The following is a 19,738-nucleotide window of genomic DNA, read 5'->3' on the forward strand; positions in this document are numbered from 1 at the left end:
TTCGAAAGGGACATCTAGTAGCAACTTGAGGTGATACAGCTTTGTGAAGGCTTCAAGCACTTGGATCTGACTCAAGTAGCTCATATAGTAATGTCTTGGTGCATTGCAGCCTGATTTAGGACCACAAGCTGTTGCTTCGTACTCAAGCTACAACTAATAATGACTTAAGATACTGCAACTTTGAGAAAGTATTTTGTAAGTTATTTACTCTGCCTCAAGAGGAACATCTAGTAAAGTCTTGAAGGACTGCAGCCTTTTAAAGAATTTCAAGCAGTTGCTTCTGACACAACAGGGACATCTATAATGACTTGTACCAGAGCTATTGGCTTTGCCATTTGTTTTGTAAGAATCAATACTGCACTTTTTATGTTGTTTTTAGGTCTCGCTAGAGCCAGCGCATGCGCTGATCTAGCGAGACATTTAGTAAGCGGGTTTTTCAAGTGCTGCTTGTCGGCCACCAGCTTGCTATTACGTGCACAAGCGCGCGCTGTTGCTGATCTCTTTCACTTTTGCGCACGCGCACACAACTCCTGTTCGCGCCAGACTTGTTTAACATCTTTCCTCCCTCACCGTGCTTGATCGCGATCACTTTCGCGGCCGTGTGGGGCTGCCGAGATGATAGTTGTAGGTATGTGGAGCGCTGTTCTTATTAGCTTATTTAATAATGTTTGCGTGGGATTTCTTGTTATGGAGAGCCAAATTAATCTTTCCTCAAGTTCCCAAACATAATTCGAACTTGCTGTTTGGGAAAGCTAGTTTTATTGTTCGAGTCGGGGAGGAATCGCGCACGTTTTGCAGTTTGGATTTTGATAGTGATTTATAGTCACGGGGAAATGAGGATGTTAGTGTTTTGCGGGATCCTGCAGTATTGCTTTAAATTGTGGTCGTTTATTCATGAGATCTTTCTTTACACATATACTTGGCAGTTTGATTGCGTGTGCTTTCAAATGGAATCAAAAGGCAAACGGTGGAGCCCAGCCCGTTCGTGGCCAAAACATTCAGGCTAAAAGACGCGTCTTGTTGACCAGGTCTAATCCTGTGTTGATTTTCTGGCAACATTTTAGCATCGAAGTAGGGTGAGACTGCGAACAACACGGACAACAACTAGTCGTGTTCTGATCACCTGTTTTTTCGTGCTATTTTGTTTTAAGAGCAAAATGCGCTTGGATCGAAAATGTATGCGAGGATGCGTTTCTCATTAACGCATAGCACTAAATGACATTTTTGTGTATTTTTTGCTCAATTCTGGATTTGTCTTTTACTGTGTCGAGGCAACAGTGACGTGCTGTTTACTTAATAGTCTAAAGGTCTATTGCACTTCCGCAGAATTTTGGAGCAAGCAGTATCTCCGATTTCTAACTGCAGTATTTTCTAGCAGATTCGATATTGGAAGATGAAATAAGTGACTGGTTATTGGCTGCTTGTGTGTAACTGAAAGGGCCAGGATCTTGGGCTTTGAAAAATAAGTTACTATACCCGCTGGTGTAGTGACTTAAATGAACCACTCCGCCCGATTATAATGCTATTGACCCAATAATTGGTTTACATTTATGCAATCCTTGGCAAATGTTTTAATACGCTGAGCCACCATTTTCTTCTTTATCACAAAGGAGAGCACTTTCTAATGCGGGAATTCAGCTTGTGAGCTGTTCACAACACTTTGATATATTTTGAAATATTTATACTATTTGCAAGCTGTTTAAATGTCAGCTTTTTACTAATAGATCTTACAACCATTTGTTTCACAATGATTGTCGGATCACTTGACAAAAACCTCTTAACTGTAATAAGAGAGAGAAATGTAAACTCAGTTTTCCAAGAGAAGCATCAATTAGTGAATAGACAACATACGACCTCTGTCCTTGAACAGACTGCAAATATGTTATGCGGGCTGTTATAGAGCGTGCTAACGCCAAAAGGCACCTTGGTGCTAGCATCTTACGTCACCGGATCAGCACAGAAGATATTAGATATGGCAGAACCGCTGACATGATTAATCCGTGTTTTGAGATCGTTAAAATATACAATTAGAGAGTTAATTTAAACAGACATGTTTTTGGCTCTTTCCTGAATTTCAATAAGTTATCTTGGATTCTCAGGTGGTCTGGGTGCAGGTTCCACCATTTGGTCCTGAAGAAAGTATGGACCCTCTTTGTGGTCCCAGATGAGTGCTTTCAATTGAATGCATAATCTGATAGGAAGACAACGTAACTTTCTTATGAGCTGATGACGGAGCAGAATTTTGGAAGATTTAGAAGAACCAAGGCTGCTGCATTTTGGAGCGTCTGAAGTTTGAGTAGTCTTCTTGAGATCCTACAAATAATGCATTGCAGTAATCGATTTTAGAGATGCCAAGTGTTGGGAACTGCTTTATTCAGCTCAACATATGAAACGAGACGGTGTTACCTGGTTGGTGTTCATCAACCAATAACCAGACTACTCTACCGGTGGGGGTAATAAGTTGGGTGGCCAAGGGGTCCTGTTCCAAAAGGTGTCATTGTTACCAGACAGCAAGACCTCGGTTTTATCAGAGTTAAGTTTTAAAAAGTTTAGGTTCATCCATTCTTGCAATGATATTCATGCATACCTTGAAATGAGCAGTCCCTTTAACGGAATCAGATGACATATCACTTACTAGCTATCATTGGTGTGAGGGCTCACTGAGGACCCGAAGGATCTAATCAGTTGAACCAGGGAAGTGATGTAAACATTTAAAAGTTGGACTCAATGTATACCCCTGAAGATGAGTTTTAAAGGCGTTTTTATTGGTCATTCATTTTCTGAATGAACAGAACGCCTGTTCTTTCCTGTATAAGTTCACCCCCTAGAACAGACGAGTTGGTCCTATAAATAGCTCGACCTGATAAAATCTTACTTGCCATCGTGAGTGGGCGAGTAGATTTTTGTTGGCCCTCTTGGGTAGTGGTAGGTTGCCCAGCCCTGGAGTAAGTGATTTGTTATACTGATATTTGAAGGTTACATTTAGTAGTTTACTATGATGCAGAGTCTCTTAGGCTATAGGACATGAGTACTCACAAACATTTGCTATGGGGCCACAAAATACGGTTTATGGTGGGACTGAGGGTCGCATTGATGCCAGCAGGGTGGCGGTAGGGGATCTGGTTGGGTCGGAGACTATGTAAGGTCTAAAAAATGTATATTAACCGGCAAGCCTTTAATGGCAGGTTAATGAATGCTTGCCAGTTTAAAATTTTTTTTCTGAATATTATTGCTCAATGCTATTCACGGGGGGGCGCATGTAAAGATCAAAAGGGCTGCAAGCGCCAAGTGGAGTTGAGTAGCTCCACTGCCGTAGGAGCTACTCAATCCAGGATTAATTTATTTCTTACCAAAAAGTAAGTCTTGATTGGCGGTTGTACTGTCAACCTCAAAATGCTTTACATGTCGAGTTCTGCAGGGCTAGGTCTCGCCTCCCTTTACTGATTTCCTGATAAATACACCGCTCTAGGCTTCCATTTGAATAATGTATCAAGTGGCGTGCATTCAAATGAAGGCACTCCGTTTTTACATGTTTTAAAGATTGAGACAGACTGAAAATCACCTGTTTCTCTATTTAGAAACATGAGAGAATCTGAAGATTGGTTGACTTTTGATTTTCAGTGCTGTCAGCCAAGACTCAGACTTTTGATATTGAGTTAAGTAAAAGACTAGATCAGCTAATGATTTAAAAAACTTAGTATGTGCATTTGATTGTACCGCAGCACAGATATTTTCACGTGTGAATTGTATACGTGCTGGTAGCCATCAGCTATTGAAGTGCAAGTGTTGTTTTATCAACTAAGGAAATGTGTAAACTCGTTGCAGCCGTATGTTTTCATTCAATTAATATGTGAAAACACTATAAGAGTAGCCAAAAAAATAAATACGGGTAAATGCAAACTGAAATGCCTAAAATGAAAGTAAATATCCAGAAATTGAGTGCCCTATAGTGAGCTTAAAGTTTGGACTGTTTAGACTGTATGTTTCGGAACATTTGTTGGTTGTAGAACCTTGGATGGGTTCCTCCTTCCTAAAGAGACTTGGGGGTTCGAACTGTAGCCTGCTAGCAGTAGACCTAGGTGTTTGCTTTGCTGGGTGAAGGGTCTTCCACTTAAATTTTGTGACTGTGATCTATGTTGTCTGTAGGTTCTTGATGTTCCTTTAATTGATGGCTAAGTAGGAGGTGTAGGTATTGGGAATTAAAATGGTCTGTCTGTAGTTTTGCCAACCCTGTCTTCCTGAACCCAGTATTTTTCTATACACATGTAGCCCCGCCCCCTCTTCTTGTTTCACTTAGTAGATGTCCAGTTTCATATTTTAAAAAGAAGCTAGAGTCTCATCTTGACACTGTCTATTGTCTCGGCGTGCTAGAGCAAATGCTTAAGCATTTAAAATGCTTACGTTTGACTTGTCACGTGAAAGATCAGCAGTTGAATGTTACTTTTCATTGGTAAGTACCAAGCTGCCAAGATTTTTGCTTGATATTGTGATATTGCCGTGTTTCAGTAGGTGAATGACATTTCAATCCATTATAACAATTGAGTTAGTGTTTCAGGTAGCCCAAAACAGTTCAATCAATGCAATGCATTAAACAAAAATTAGCCATTTTTCCTCAGTGTAATGGCATTGAAGTGGCCTTAAACACTCTTGAAGCCATCCTGAAAGGTTACTAACCTAAAACATTGCAAAATTGGTGTTGTGTGGTCACTTGCATTCACTTGCATTGCATGCGGTGTCCATTTGTAGGTCGCGCCTGAGCCAGCGCATGCGCTGCTCTGGTGTGACATTTAGGAATGGAGTTTTCAAAGTGCTACCACAGCTTTTGCTGGCAACAAGCTTGCGGTTACGCACGCGAGCTCGCGCACAGCCGCCATCTGGCTTTCGAGCACAGGTGCCATCTCGAGGGCACCCTTGCAGCCCGTGATCACTTTCGCTGCCGCGTCACTTTCACGGCCAATTCACCACTCTCATTCAGCAGTCCCCCTGGGGCACAAACAGGCATCCACTTCGGCCTGCTGCTCGCAAGCGTGCGCACCTCTCGTCACTCGTTTTTTTGGCGCAAGAATATATTTTTTTTAATGCAGATGATCAAAAACCATCAGCAGTTAATTGATTATGCCTTCTTCAAGATGTCGTTTCATGAATACACCATTCAATTTATGTTAAAACCACCTACTTTCTGCGTTTGTAAAAGTAAAACACTGTTTTTCTTCGCAGTACACGAAGAGTTTCAAGGAGGGCTTTTAGTTCTTGCTGGAGTACACCAGAAGTCACATTCATGCCTGACACCCCCTGTTGGTTAAACTCATCATTTGCATTTTACATGCGCCGCTGACTGCTGGTGAAATGAACTTTGAATAATTCACCAGTGGAGAGAAAAACATATTGTGTCTCCTCTCTTTGTTGTTTTATATTTAATGCGTTTGGCTGAGGGTTGAATATGTTCCTAGCTGCTGTGTTTATAACAGTGCTTGCTTGCGTTGTGTCAGTGGATGTAAAACCGTGCCCTGCATGGCAACTCTTTCTAAAGATCCTTTAGCACTCATCTGGTGCCAGTAACACAAAGCAATATTTGGTACTTATTTTACACTGCACTTAGTTTAATGGGTATTCCTGGAACATAGGAGCTACGGTTGTGGTTGACTTTCGCTGTTTTTGGCGTACACACACAAGCCTTATAACCGACCAATACATACATATACTGACACAAACACAGACATAAATGGTCCCCCAAACGCACACAGGCATACTATGAGTGGATGCACACGTACACAAACACACGTGCACAAATACACATATGCAAATACCTTTACACAGACCAAAGCGCACTGCCAGGACAAAACAGACACACAAATGCACACAGACGCACAAAATACTCGAAATTGCAAAACTGGACTTTGAAATTACCAGTACTGTTTGATTTCTCTGCAGCGTTTTAATGCAGACTGTTGAACAAAAAGGCTAACTTTTTATTATGTTCGTCCTTCCACCTCCCCCCGATTTATGCACTTCTCTTCACATTGTGAAGAAGTTTTTTCCAGGTGTGTGAGTAGTGTCCACACTTGGTTCTGGACCTCTCTTGATTGCCTTAATGCCACAGGTCGGCTTGTGATGTCATTTGGTTCCTTTATCTAAACATCAAACTGGTTTCTACTGCCCATTGCTACGTACTCAGTACAGGGCTGTCTCTTCCATAAGAAATGACAAGGCAGCAGTAGCTTTCAGGTACCACCACCATGAGATGGCAGCTTACAATTAAAGATCAGAAAAGGGCCTTCTTTTATCCTAAGTAATGCTCCAGAGGAGAAATCCAGTTTTGCCTGTAGTGCTGAAAAACTCTCGAACTGTACTTGACTCTATTCCTCTCTGGTTTTAGATTTTGCTCCGGCTCACACATTTACTGGATTTAGTCGGCTCTTGGCATCCTTTGCTCGATAAGTTGGGCTTTAGTGAGTCCAGTACAAAGAATTAGGCTTATAACATTGGGGTAGTATGTTTCTTTCCATCTTGGAGCCCACCAAGTTAGGATGACATTGCTTTTCTTCAGTGTGAATCGATGACTTTCACTTTGCAATCTCTTTGCTACAAGATTCTGCTGGCTGCTAGAAAATCCAACTAAATTGTTGGGTGTGTTTTACTTTCCTTTTTTAAAAGATTCTGTTTACTGGGACAATTTTATCTTTTATCTAGAGTTATACATGCCTATGAAAGCAATTTGCTGTCATTTTGTATCTCTTTTAAAGACATGAAATGGATTTGTTCAGCAACGCACGACCACCTACCTCAAACGCGCTTTTTTTAATTTGGCATTTTCGTTCGATGTATTCATGCATGGATTTTGATTAGATAAATAGAAAATGTTGCTTTTAGCTAAACAATATTTTCTTAATACATAAGGAGTATTTTGTCTAATTTGAAAACTGGTTCGTAGATCCTACTTATGGATGGGTAGATACAATGTTTATGAATTTAGATGTACTTATCAAAGAAAGCAAATGTTACAGGTAAGTAACCTATAGACATAAATGGACAATACCACCTTATTTAGTTTGTATTCGTATCTAGATCTTTAATATAAGAAATGAAGTCCTCTTTTATTAACTGATACATAAATGTCTATATAAATATATAATCCATTTTTAGGAATTGGCAGTTAAAAAGGGATGGCGCCTACCTGAATATTCACTTGCCCAGGAGTCTGGACCACCTCACAAGAGAGAATTTACAATGACATGCCGAGTAGAAGAGTTTAGAGAAACAGGTATGCTTATTTCTATCACACATTATGCACATAACATCTTGTTCTCCTGCTCATGCCTTAATTTTAGTTTGATTCGCTGTCTAATTTAGCAGGTGTGGATTTATTCCCTCTGCATGCTAATATATTCCTTTGCATGCTAATTTGGGCCGGTCAGTTCTTTATTGTATGCCTGACTGCCTTATGTGCAGAACACAGATTAGCCTGCAGTGCTAAATTAATTGCCATTCACTGGATAGGAAACGCAGTAAAAGGACTTTAAATAGTGAAAAAACAAAAAATGTAATAATTGGCAAAGGCATTTTAGATGAAACCCAGATGAAACACAGACAAGAAACCCTTGTAGATTGTGTTCATAACGTGTCCAAATTGTGGGCAAATTGTGGGCTATGCACCATTAATGATTTAAGAACAATGCTTTAAGTGCGATGTGCCCTTATGAAATTTTAATCCAGATAATGGGGTCTTTCCCCTTATTCCCTTTTTGAAAATGTGTAGTGGAAAAGTTGTGCCCATTGTCTTAAATGTGGGTCTACCTTTATTAACCAATCTTCTCCCTCTAGGTTTTGTCATGGGCAGTAACTAACACTAAAATAATTTCCTACATTCGTCATTTAACATTTCTGATATATATGCTTTAATAGAGAAATAACAATCCGCCCTTCAATGCTTTTGATTCTAACATATGCCTTTGATTTTTTGTTTAAAACTTTTTATTGACATTTCATAATGAACAACATTAGTTTAGTGACATCATACCCAATAAAACACATTAGAGACCTTCAGATGTTGGTACAGTGGTGCTGGTCTGTGTTTAGCCTGGCATGCATGAGAAAATCAAGGAAACTATTTCAAGGGGTCGCATGCCTGTAACAATAAAAGCTAGCTATGGCCATGTGATATGTGTCTTGTCTATGGTCTATGTCTTTTATGTCACATATTTGAACAGTGGGAGTAGGGTTCAACAAAATGAGGACAAAGTAAGTCAATGGAGGGGAGGGATAACCGCCTGTGACCTGTTACTGTGGAGTACTACATCGGAGGTCTATCTGCTTGTAGCTGGAGCTAAAAATCTATGTGATAACTGGCTGATCAGAAATTGTGGAACTCTGCCCCACCGGTATCACCACGGAAGTGCCTCAAATTGCGACATTGGGACCGCCTATTCTCCCATCCCCTCTTGGGAGTCTCTGTAGATCAGTCACAATAGCCCCCAACTACTGGCTAGGGAAAATGTGTGAAGTCCCAGCAGGTCCTCCCTCTGCAGGGCCACACCCCCCGCTCTGGCCCAGTTGAGCAGAGAGCAGCTCCAGGCCATTGCATGTGGGGCCACTGGTGTTTTCTATTGGTAGTGATTGGGCGTTTTGCTGTAACTAGGCCAAGGTCTAGGAATCAGAAGGTGACCTTGTTTTTCTTGTCCCTCTTAAAGAGGTGCACAATATATAGCTCCCAGTGAAAAGGGATGTCACATTCAGTGCAACTGGCCAGAGTGGTCGCTGTGTCAGCCCAGAACTCCCACCAGGGCGGGGCAATGCCATAGCATGTGCAGTAGTTCAGCAATGTGTAAATGGCATGTGGGGCAGACTGAGTCAGTGCAGTGAAAATACTTATCAATCTGGGCTATAGTAAGGTATGCCCGGTGTAGGATAAAGAACTGAATCTGATGAAAGCGCTGATTCCGAGGGACGTGCATTGGACCATCCAACACGGCCGTCCATTCCTTGTCCGAGAGGGCACACCCCAGACCGTCCTCCCAAAGTTGTTTTAAGGGGACCAATGGATCAGGTGGCTCCCTTCCCCCATTATGTGTAAGTACTGAATCATATGGTGTGTGGGAGGTTCTGCGGTTAGGTTGCCCCACCTGGATAAGAGTTCGACTATGAGCGTGCAGTGTAATAAGAAATTTCCCGGATGTAGGCCCACCTCTGATATCAGCTCTGTGTATTGGATAAGGGTAACATCTTGAACGAGGTCTCCTGTGTCGTGGACACCTACCGTGTCCCAACTGCACCTCTCTGCTCCCGTGGTAGGTGAACATCCCCTTGGTGTTCCCAGTAGAGGGATGTGGTGCCACGAGTGATGAAAAGGCTTCTGCAGTAACATTTGTATGCTAGTGAAAGTAGCAAAGAGTTTGTATTTCTGGTTTCGCACATTGATGGAACATGTAAAGCAGAATGTGGTGTGGTACAGGATATTATAGAGTTGCTGTGTCTGACAAGTGTCGAGAAGCTAGCCATATGGCTATCCATTCTAACTGAGGGGCTAGGTAATAGTGCTCAAGGTTAGGCTCCACCAGCCCGCCTTGTCCTGTGGGTAGATAAAGCTTCTTAATGGAAACCCTATGCCTAGACACCCCCCAGATAAAATCTCTGATTATTTTTTCCAATTTACAGAAAAAGTAAGAGGGGTTGTAGAGAGGTAGGGTGGTGAAATAGTAAAGTAGGCGAGGAAGGCCCACCATCTTTGTGAGGGCCACTCTACCAGAGACAGACAATGCGAGAGTGTCCCAGAAGGCCATCTGTGGTTGAATAGCGGAGGGGGCTCGGGTGATATTGCCCTCAAATAAGTTGGCTTTGTTCTGTTTTATGAGGACACCTAAGTAACAGAAGGTGGCACTAGGACCCCACCCAGTGAATACCCCGGGTCTAGGATGGTCAAGGAGAAAGGAAAGAGAATCGACTTTGCTGTATTGACACTTAGCCCTGATGTAGTTGTGGAAATGTGCTTTTTAATGAGCACACACCGGTGCAGGGTTCACCCTTCCCTGTCCACGGGTCCTTAGACTAGCAAAATAGAGATTGACACTGAAGCTGAAATTCAAAATAACAAGTTTATTCACTCATGAGTGAGACCACGTCCATACAACACCCTCAAGTGTTCCAGGAGGTAGTGGTTTGAATACACAGACCATCATGCTTATATACAGAGTTTTTTGCATTGGTAAGCATGTAGTTACAAATAGAAGGTATAGCATACACAGGAATAACTACCAACAAACATGAGCAGATGGAGATCACTTAGTCGGCAAAGTGGGAGGGGGAACAGAACTGTTTACAGTAACAAAGAGTGATCAACAGTTACATCTTTAGCCAGGTGCATTCTAGCAGCTACAGGCCTTTTCTCATACACTGCCTTGGCTCAGTACAGAAGGAGATAACTAAAGCTGATGGCACAAGCAGAATAGAAAGGCAAGCAACAGTGAAGACTGAAGAATTGCATAGCTGGCAAAATGGATGCCATAAACCAGATCGCTTCAGCTCATGCTAACGCCAATTATTTTCGATTTCCACACAGTGGCAAATAATTAAAGTGCTGAATCTAAGGGGGGATGGATTGAGTGGAGGTCTCTCGCATACAGTAGAATGTCATCCGCATACAAAGAGATTGTGTGTGTGCCGTCTCCCAGGGTAATACCCATGTCCACACTTGAGCGGATATATGCCGCCAGAGGCTCTACTGCTAGGGAGAAAAGGAGGGGGGATAACAGACAGCCCTGTCGGGTCCCACGACCCACACATATGGAGTCCGAGATCTAGGACCCAGTTTTACCACAAACCTTCGGGTGCTTATACAGCATCGTGACCATGCTATTAAAGAAGGACCCTATGCCGAACCTAGGCAAGACTGCAAAGGGATAGTCCCATATAAGAGAGTTGAAGACTCTCGAGGTCAAGCATCAGGCAGCCTGAGCGGGGCCAGTTCAGTGGGGCGTATTCTGCCTCTCTGAAGTAGCGACAATCTTCGCCAGTATTTTATTGTCTGTGTTTAAGATCGCTAGGGGTCTGTTAGACCCCAGGGCTGTAGAATCCTTGCCTGGTTTCAATAAGGAGGCTACGTTAGCCATGCATTAAGAAGGTGACAGGGCAGAGCTGTCTACTGCCGTGCATGTATGCGTGGCACGAAGACTCCGCATATTCCTTAAACTCTGTAGGGAGTTCGTCTGGTCCCGGTGGTTTCCTCGATGCCAGTGACGAAAGTGCTTCACGAACTTCATCCACTGATGAGGGGGAATCCAATGCTAAGTGCTGGTCAAGAGGCAAAGTAGGCAATTCAGTCCAGAAAAGTGCCTATGTGTTGGGATTCCCCATGTGCGCTGGACACGTAAAGTGTAGAGTAATGTCTAGTCATGGTTGCATCAAGGTCCAGTTGTGTATATCTCATTTGTCCTAGTTCATCTCTTATAGAATGTATGGGACGGTGTGGGTGCTCCTTTCTAATTAGGTATACAAGTAGTTTACCTGCCTTATCTATGCTGCTGTGCGTGCTGAGTGAACTAAGTAGTTGTGACAATGCAGCTTATCTAGGAGATATAACTGGTCCGCTTGCATAGTATCCAATTGTGTTTAGGCTTCAGGGTGGGTGACCGATAAAGATTCCCAGCAAAGGAGCTTCTGCTCAATAGCGGCTAGAAAGGCGTCTAGTTGCTTACAAATGCTCCATGTGAGGCCCAGGCAGTGTCTCCTAGTCGTGACCTTAAAGGCCTCCCATTCTTTCGAAGGGGAGCCCGTAGAGCCGGAATTGTGTTCAAAGTTACCAAGCAATGCCATTTCCAGGGAGCTGCGTAAGGTCTGATCCTCCAGCACTGCTGTTTGCAGCCCCCAGGGTCGGATCGAGGGGGGGGGGGGTTTCTAACTTCCCAACTAAGCAGCATGGTCTGCGGGTTATGGTCTAAGCGTGTGCGGCCCAGAAACTATGTGTCTTGGATTAGGGGGGAGCAGCGCAGTGAGACCAGTGTACGCTCCAGCCGCACATGCAGGTTATGGACAGGTGAGTAGAAGGAATATATCTGTGAGTTAGAGTTGCGCGCTCGTCAAACATCCATTAAGGACCAGTGCCCCAGCCAGTTGCGTAATGCTTGTACATTCGAAGAGGCTGTAGTGCGGGTGAAGGGGTGGGGGGAGCAAACAAGCGAGATGTCCAGGACCAAATTAAAATCCCCACCAAGGAGCCACGGGATATCCCTCAAGCGGGATAGTAATGTGGAAAGGCTACAGAGGAAGTCCCTCTGCTCTGTGTTAGAGGCATAGATTGAGCCCAGCAGTAGGAACTCACCGTTAAGCTTACCCTTAAGGAAAACGTATCGCTCTGCAGGATTGATTACCACCTCCTCTTCCTCTCAAGGGACCCCCCGCCCTCATCCAGACCAAACCACCAATAGCCACGGAAGAGAAGTTAGTGCTGTAGACGTGTCCCCGCCAGCGACGACGCAACCAAGCAGCCTCTAGGCATGTCATGTGTGTCTCCTGGAGTAAAGCAATACCGGCAGACTTATGCTGTAAATACGTGTAAATAGAATACCTGCGTGCAGGAGTATATATACCCCTTATGTTCCAGGTAATGATATTTATGCTTGTCATGGGAACGGTGTAGATGTGTAGGACTCAGCCAATGGAGAAGATATGCAGTGTAAGTGTGTACCATATGTCATCAGGTCACTAGGTAAGGCAACAGCTTTACTGGGAAAACCAAAAGTATTAGAGCTAGATCGTGAAACTATATAAGAGTGCACCCCTAACGGGAGTTGACCCAAACCGATGTGCCCAACCGGGGCAACTAACACGTAGTCAGATGTTGACTCTGAGAGGAGGCGTGCAAGACAGGAAAGGCACTAAGTAACCCATCCCCCGAATAGATAAAAATATGGAGTAGCATCAAAGAGTGGAGGGTTGACGCAACAGGCAACACATCTTGGTGTGCAACAGGATCTGCTCTGGGTCTGGAGCATTAATTTGGTCGAGGCCCATTGACGTGATCCTCTGCCTCTGTAGATCCTTTGAGGTGCTATTTCGAATTACCCGGAGGCAGGCTGGAAAGAGGAATGAGTATTGTAGATCAAGATTCCTCAGTTGATGCTTCACTGCCCCAAAACTGGTGCGCCTCTTCTGCAGCAGTCTCTCCCCCCTCCTCTCAGTATTGCATCTCTGTCCCGGAAATTTAATAGGCGAAATATAAAGCGTCGCTGGTTAGCCCCAGGAGGTGGTCTACGGGCAAGAACCCTAGGGTGCACGCTCGACCACAAACTCGGGGGAAAGTGTTCCTGGGGGAAGAGACTCTCTCAACCACGTCCCTGTGTAACCTACCGGGTCCTGCCCCTCTGTCTCCTCAGGTAGGCCAATTACTCGCACATTATTGCAACGCGACCAACCGTCTGCATCATTTAACTTCTCTTTGAGGGTGCAGACACAATACAACAGATCTTGTAAGGTCACAGTGTGTTTGCGGGATTTGGGTTGGAGGTCTGCAAGTGTAAGCTCAGCTTCATGCTTACGTTTGGTCAATTTCTGATGTGATGCTGTCTATCCTGTTCTCAACAGATGTGCAAGTCTGATCCAGCGCCGTGCCAATCTTTTCCACCGCTGCCAGTACTGAGTCCTGCTTGGCCGAGAGGTCAGGGCGGCCCGGGCTCTGGCGATTTCTCCGCTCCCCTGGACGACCACCCACTCGCGCCATGGGGTGGCATATCCTGGTGGGTGGCGGAGCGAAGGCGGCCCATGGCATAGGGAGCAGTTTGTGTGTTGTTCCTGACTGATGTGGCTGCGAGGGGGAGGTGAGTTTGCTGCTATCAACCCTGTGGGTTTCTCATGAGCTTAGACAAGTATCCTGTGTGCCGTTGCGCCGGCCCAATTGGTTACGCCCTATGATAGGGTTCCTGTGGACTACAGAGCTATGGGAGAGACAGAGCAGATCTGAGATCACCGTGCCCCTTCAGATCCCGGACTGTGACCGGGACCTATGATGGGATAAGGGAGAGACTCCCAAACAATACCCCGTCCGATCCAGCTTCGACTCGTGTTCAAAGTGGCCCCCTTGTAAGTTTATTGAACTTTGTAGTGCAGTCTCGACGTGATACGCCTGGGAGTCTCCTGCAGCCTCGCTGAGCTCTGGGTGGAGGGGGGGGGAAGAGACCTATAGGAGGGTCCTATAGGTCGGGCACAGCACCTAGAGATACAGGCCTATGACACAGGCGCTATTGGTGGAGCCAGCGCGAGGACCTGGGCCAGACCCTCCCCACAGTGACCGTCCAGAGGGAAAGTGGGCTTGGGGAACAGGAGCTGGCCGCAGCCTCCATGGTACCACACATGTCTCAAAGGCCGTAAGTGAAAGGAGAGGAAACAGCTTGGGCCCGATGTGACCCCCGTGCTAACCCAGCCCAGCCCAGCCCCGCTCGCCATGCACGCTATGGAGATAGTGTGGGTCTTCGTGGTGTGCGCCGTTGCCAGAGATGCATCCACCAAAGGAGTCTAGGCCCAATCGACCCCCGGGTCCCACCCTACTCGCTTGAGTCAGTGGTGCCCCAGAGGTCCTGCAAGCCGCGGGTGGCAGGAGGCTGGACAGCCTGGGCCCGATACGACCCCGTGCTGGCCATCCAGGTCAATACAGCTGCAGACGGCCGCACGTCATCACATGCGTCCCGCCTGCTTAGGAGGCCTGGGCATCTCTCCCCCAGTCGGTTGCCACTAACTCACTTACCAGGCTCACATTGATGTGCCTGGGTTTAGCAGGCCCACCGGGGCGGCTCCTCCTCTGAGTGGTGGGAGATCACGATGCAGCCAACCAGGTCAGGGATCAGCAGTCCACCCGCAGTCCTCCCGCTGGCCCTTCGTCTCTGGGCCTCTAATGTGCGGCAGTCCGCCGCAGGTCCCAGAGTACCCCTGCGCTCGGCCGGTACAGTCCTGGGCACGACACGCCTGCCGTTCGCTCGGCCCCTCTGATCACTGCACGTAGCCCAAACACCCGTCCAGGATCCGGTAAGTGTCTTGCCCCAGCGGCAGAGAAGCAAGGATCTCGGCCTCAAAGCCCGCAGCGTGGGCCTGAACTCAAGGAAGACTCGGGCCGGTTCTCGGCACCTGCGCAGGGAAGGCCCCACCCCCGAGAGATCACCTGCTGGTGTGTCCACAGCCTCAGGGAGCCTACCGCTGGTCACCAATGGTGGCCTTATACACCTTCCGCACCTGTGGCACTTTCACTGAAGGTTTGATGCAGTGATGGTCAGAATAATCAGGGAATAGGGCTCGGAGCCTAATCAAAACACATCCGCCATTTTGGGTACTTGGCCACGCCCCCAACATATGCCTTTGATAATAAATATGTCAAGCCTAATGTTTTTATTTTAACTTTTCATAATAAACAGATCAGACCTTTGGCAACAAATATTTTTCCCAGTGAACCAAACGGGCCTGTAGCGGTTATCAATGGTGTATCACCAAAACCAACTGAGGCCTTGTGTGCTGAGCTTAAGCTTTCCCACAAAGCAACCATCAGCCATACAGTCATAAAATGGCATTGTATAGAACATTACAGGTGGCAAAGCAAAATACGAACTCTTCTAAAAGGACCTAACAAAGACTCTGCCGTATAAATTCACTATACCCACGGTTTATCAGAGGGGGTAACCAGTACCAAAGTGCTTGTCTACTATTGTAATCTGTTGGGCTCCATGTAACAACATATCTATCTGTTGGCTTTAATATAGAGTAATAACAATGCACCCATAAATGCTTATTGACTTTAACATTCTTTGCACAATCAATATGAGAGGCTTTATTAAAAGTTTTCAGAATAAACAATTGGGCATATAGTCTTAATTGTTGGATTGTCACCATCGGCAACCTAAGCCCATTGTACTGAGCTTAACCTTTCTACAAGGCAATCTGGAATATAGTTATAAAAATACAAATGCATACAAAACTGCAGTTGTCAAAGCAAAATACTATCTTTCCTAACAGAGCCTAATAATGATTATTGTAGTGCATATCTTCTTTCCCCACACTTTGTTTGGATATATCACATATATCAAAACCCTTGCCTACTACAGTAATCTGTGAAATTTCATGTTACACAGTCCCTGCCTATATGTTTTGGCCCATTGTAATAACAACCCATCATTAAAAGCCTATTGTCTTTAACCCCTTTGCTCCGGTGGTAATTTTGCCGCGGTGCGAGGGGGGGGGGGGGGGGGGGGGGATGGGCGCGGTGCTCATGATGGCTCCCGGCAGTCATGAGTCACAGTAGGCTTGTGCTCATGACGGCCGGGAGCCGTCTGAACTCCGCCCACTGATTAATTCGCCTGCACAGGCAGGGAAATAATCGCGCGTGAGTGGAGCGGCAACGTTCGGACGGTTCCCGGTAGTCATGAGCACATGACTACCGTGACTCATGACGGCCGGTAGCTGTCCTGAGTACGGAACGAGTTAATGCAGCTTTGTCACAATCAGTAGGTCCGGCCCACTGGCTTTGTCATAATGTTTTATAATGTGCAGATCAAACCTATGAAATCTGACATGCTTTTCTCAATGAACCGATTAAACAATTACTCTTTTATTTTGGCTTCATACTTTACCCAACACCTGCCAATTCAAGTGCAGCTATAGTGGCAATCATCATGTTTATAGTTCTAAAATTAATATATATAGAAAAATGCAGCTTGCTTAATAGGGCCTAACAAGAATCAATACAATGACCCCCTCCCAACCCCAGAGTTTGTCAGAGTGTCACCAACTTCAAAACCCTTACCTACTACGGTAATCTGTGAGATTCATCTGTAGGCTTTAATATACAATAACAGCAATCCACACATAAATGCCTATCAACTTTAACATATTCTAAAAAGTATTTCAGGCCTATACCTTTATCATAACATTTCATAAGAAACAGATTTGACCAATAGTCATTCTTCGCCTAATTAGTTTCCTCCAAAATTAGAAACGGATATGTTGGCTGTTTACTTTTTACTAATGACTTGCTGTTAGTTGACTTAAAGCTGATTTGTCTCCAGTAGAAACTTCCTTGTTGGTGTTTAGATAAATTGGAAATTTAAGATTACCAGTATGACCTTTACCATATCGCCGACTTGGACTTGCATTGGCAAAGGACACAATTAAAAGTGTTGAGCTTGTTGTGTGGCCTGTCAAAGTTTATTCACCTTTATTGTACATGCTCTGCGCAGGCTCCTATTACTGCAAGGAATGGAAAGATGGTTCTGCTTGTTTCATATGACGCAGCACTTCTAGCTCTTGAAGGTAAAACCTGTTTTTCAGCTCGACAGGGTTTCATTATAAACAAGGCTCTGGGGCTTCTACTAGATTCAATTAAGCAAAATAAATTTGGTCTAAGTGCCAGTCAATGGCAGGCAGCTTGGTGCCTGACAAAGCTTCTAAATAAAGTTAATGTATCTTAATGTACATTATCCGCTGTCTGTCTGAGTTTAATAGCTTCTTATTAAAATATGTTTTTCCTTGGCAAGAGAGTTCACAGTTTCAGATCTATTATGTTTTTAACTGATGGCTAATGCTGTTTCTAATTTAATCTGGAAATGCTTGCTGCATAAATTGTTTTTAGTTAAAGGAGAGTCTCTTTGTACTTTGAAGGAATTAGTAATTAACTAATGGAGTTTACAGTTAGGACTCCTTCTGAGTGGCAAGAATGGCATAATTTCTCTCAATGTTTGGATCCTCAGCAAACTTGAGACATTTGCACATGGGGACAACTTTCAGCAAGGGAATAAAGAATTGCTGAAATAAATGCATGGACATTGTTACCTTACGACTCATAGAGCCGTGTCACAGTTCATACGAGAATGACTCATTTGGGAGGGAAGATATGGAAAAGATACCCTTTAAATTCTTTCCGTCTTAACTTTGCAATTTCAGTGGTGCGACTGTCATTAGGTCTGTAATCTGTGTGTTTCCAGGGACCACAATAAATCGGCCTGGTCTTCAAAAAAACCAGGCCAAAGGGACTGAATTTAGGTGCATTATACAGAGCTGCCGCACTAGGACTCTAGGGATAACCCCTTCAAGTGTGGAGGCTGAGGATGTCAAGCGTTGTATCCAAAGAATGGGAGGGGGGGGTTTCTGTTACTGTGAAATTACATGAGGAGCTGAGTCTATTTTTGTGCCCTTTGACTCTAGCGGACAAATATCTACAATCGCCACAATAAAACCCATACCCAGGACAAGGACAATACAAGAGTTAGCTAGAACTGACTCTCCAGTCCAGAAAAACATTAATGGCATCTATATGACACATCCTAATCACACACTGAAGATTTCCCTCTGTGTTCAAACTCAAAAAGGAAAAGGAGCCATGAAGGCCCTGAGAGCACCATGACTTGCTCGACATGTGCATTTCGTAATCAATGAGACTTAGAGTTGGGGAGTGTGCTCCGTATGTGAATCTACAGCACCACAGACTGCAAAACTAATTTTAGAGGTAAGTAATGTTTTCCTGATTCTGTGTGGTATTACCAAAGTGTAAGCTTTCAGAAAATGGTACATTATACTATGGGTCTAACTCTGGACCAATTGTGGGCATACATTGCGAAATTGCAGTTGATGTAGTGTGTAGTAGTTTTGTCAGATTCATGACTGGAGGCCACCAAATGGCGGTTACATGCAAAAATATGAGATGCACAAATTAGTGTCTTGTTCTATTTGGCCTGCCAATTTTCACCAGGTTTACCTGACAAAAAGCTGGAAGTAAAGCCACCCTCCTTTGACTTTAAATGCCATGTTGGGTGCAAATTGGGATTCACTCCCAAAATGAAATTAGCCTCCTAATTGTAATCAAAAGTTAATGGGATGTGAAAGGCTGCCTTATCTACTGCTTGTGGACTACACTGACTTTACAGATGCACCAATCCGCTGTGGTGCAGTTGGTGGGAGGGAGCAGAGGTTTGGGAGGCGTTTTTACAAATATCAAATGTGTCTAAATGCTTATAATCTGCCTTAAATACTGAGGGAACAAATCTCCCTTAAATTAAAGTAGTGGCCATCTCCGTTCCTCATGTAAGTTTTGAATGTTGGATGTTTGCAGTTATACTGCAGTTAATCAGAATGTACAGTGCACATTATTTATTAAATAACTGAACTTACTTTTCCTGGTATGTTTTTATTCAGGAACAGGAACATCTAAAAAAAATGCTAAACGAATTGCTGCAGGAAAATTACTTGAAAAACTTAGGAATGTCCCTGAAGATGGCATCCAATTTCCCCATGTAAGTAGTTCAATCTCCTTTACAGCACGTCAGAGCCCACACTGCATATGCCAGAAGAAATACTGAAAGATGTGGGGTTCCAATAGCTTATGAGAAGTTAAAGGGGCCGTTGTTAGGGGTTATGGCATTTCACTTCTCTGGCACAGGCAGGATTAATTTTAGATGTACAATCCATGCAACAATGTCTTGCTAGTCAGGGAAGGGACTACGGAACACTTTTCTACTCTTTAAATATCTGAAAAGATTCAAACAGTCTGAAAATATTCAAATATCAGCATAGATCTGTTCCTTTTTTAACTTTTTATTTAATCTTTTGTTTAAACAATGTAAAATGTAAATACCTAACAACATAAACAGAGTGTAAGTACATAGTGTGACAAATTGTTTTTTGCATCGGTTTACAGTTGCATTTATACAGTACTTTCTACTTAATTAAGGTATTTAGTTCATGAACCGTCCGCACCTAGGTGGCCACATCAAGGGTG

General features: G+C 44.2%; 1 protein-coding gene across 3 annotated transcripts in view; it reads left to right on the forward strand.

Moving 5' to 3' along the window:
- PRKRA (protein activator of interferon induced protein kinase EIF2AK2) overlaps positions 1-19,738 on the forward strand; it is a 152,567-nt gene that overhangs the window by 59,608 nt on the left and 73,221 nt on the right. For 2 of the 3 annotated variants that reach the window (XM_078681504.1, XM_078681502.1), the window contains 2 exons: positions 7,144-7,261; positions 19,156-19,253. In XM_078681504.1, coding sequence (XP_078537630.1) covers positions 7,144-7,231 — 88 coding nt within the window. In that variant the 3' untranslated portion in view covers positions 7,232-7,261; positions 19,156-19,253. Of the gene's footprint in view, positions 1-7,087; positions 7,262-19,155; positions 19,254-19,738 lie in introns of all 3 variants that reach the window. The other variant, XM_078681505.1, reaches the window with a different exon arrangement.

Source organism: Lissotriton helveticus, chromosome 3_1 (assembly GCF_964261635.1).
Source record: "Lissotriton helveticus chromosome 3_1, aLisHel1.1, whole genome shotgun sequence".
NCBI classification, from domain to species: Eukaryota; Metazoa; Chordata; class Amphibia; order Caudata; family Salamandridae; genus Lissotriton; species Lissotriton helveticus.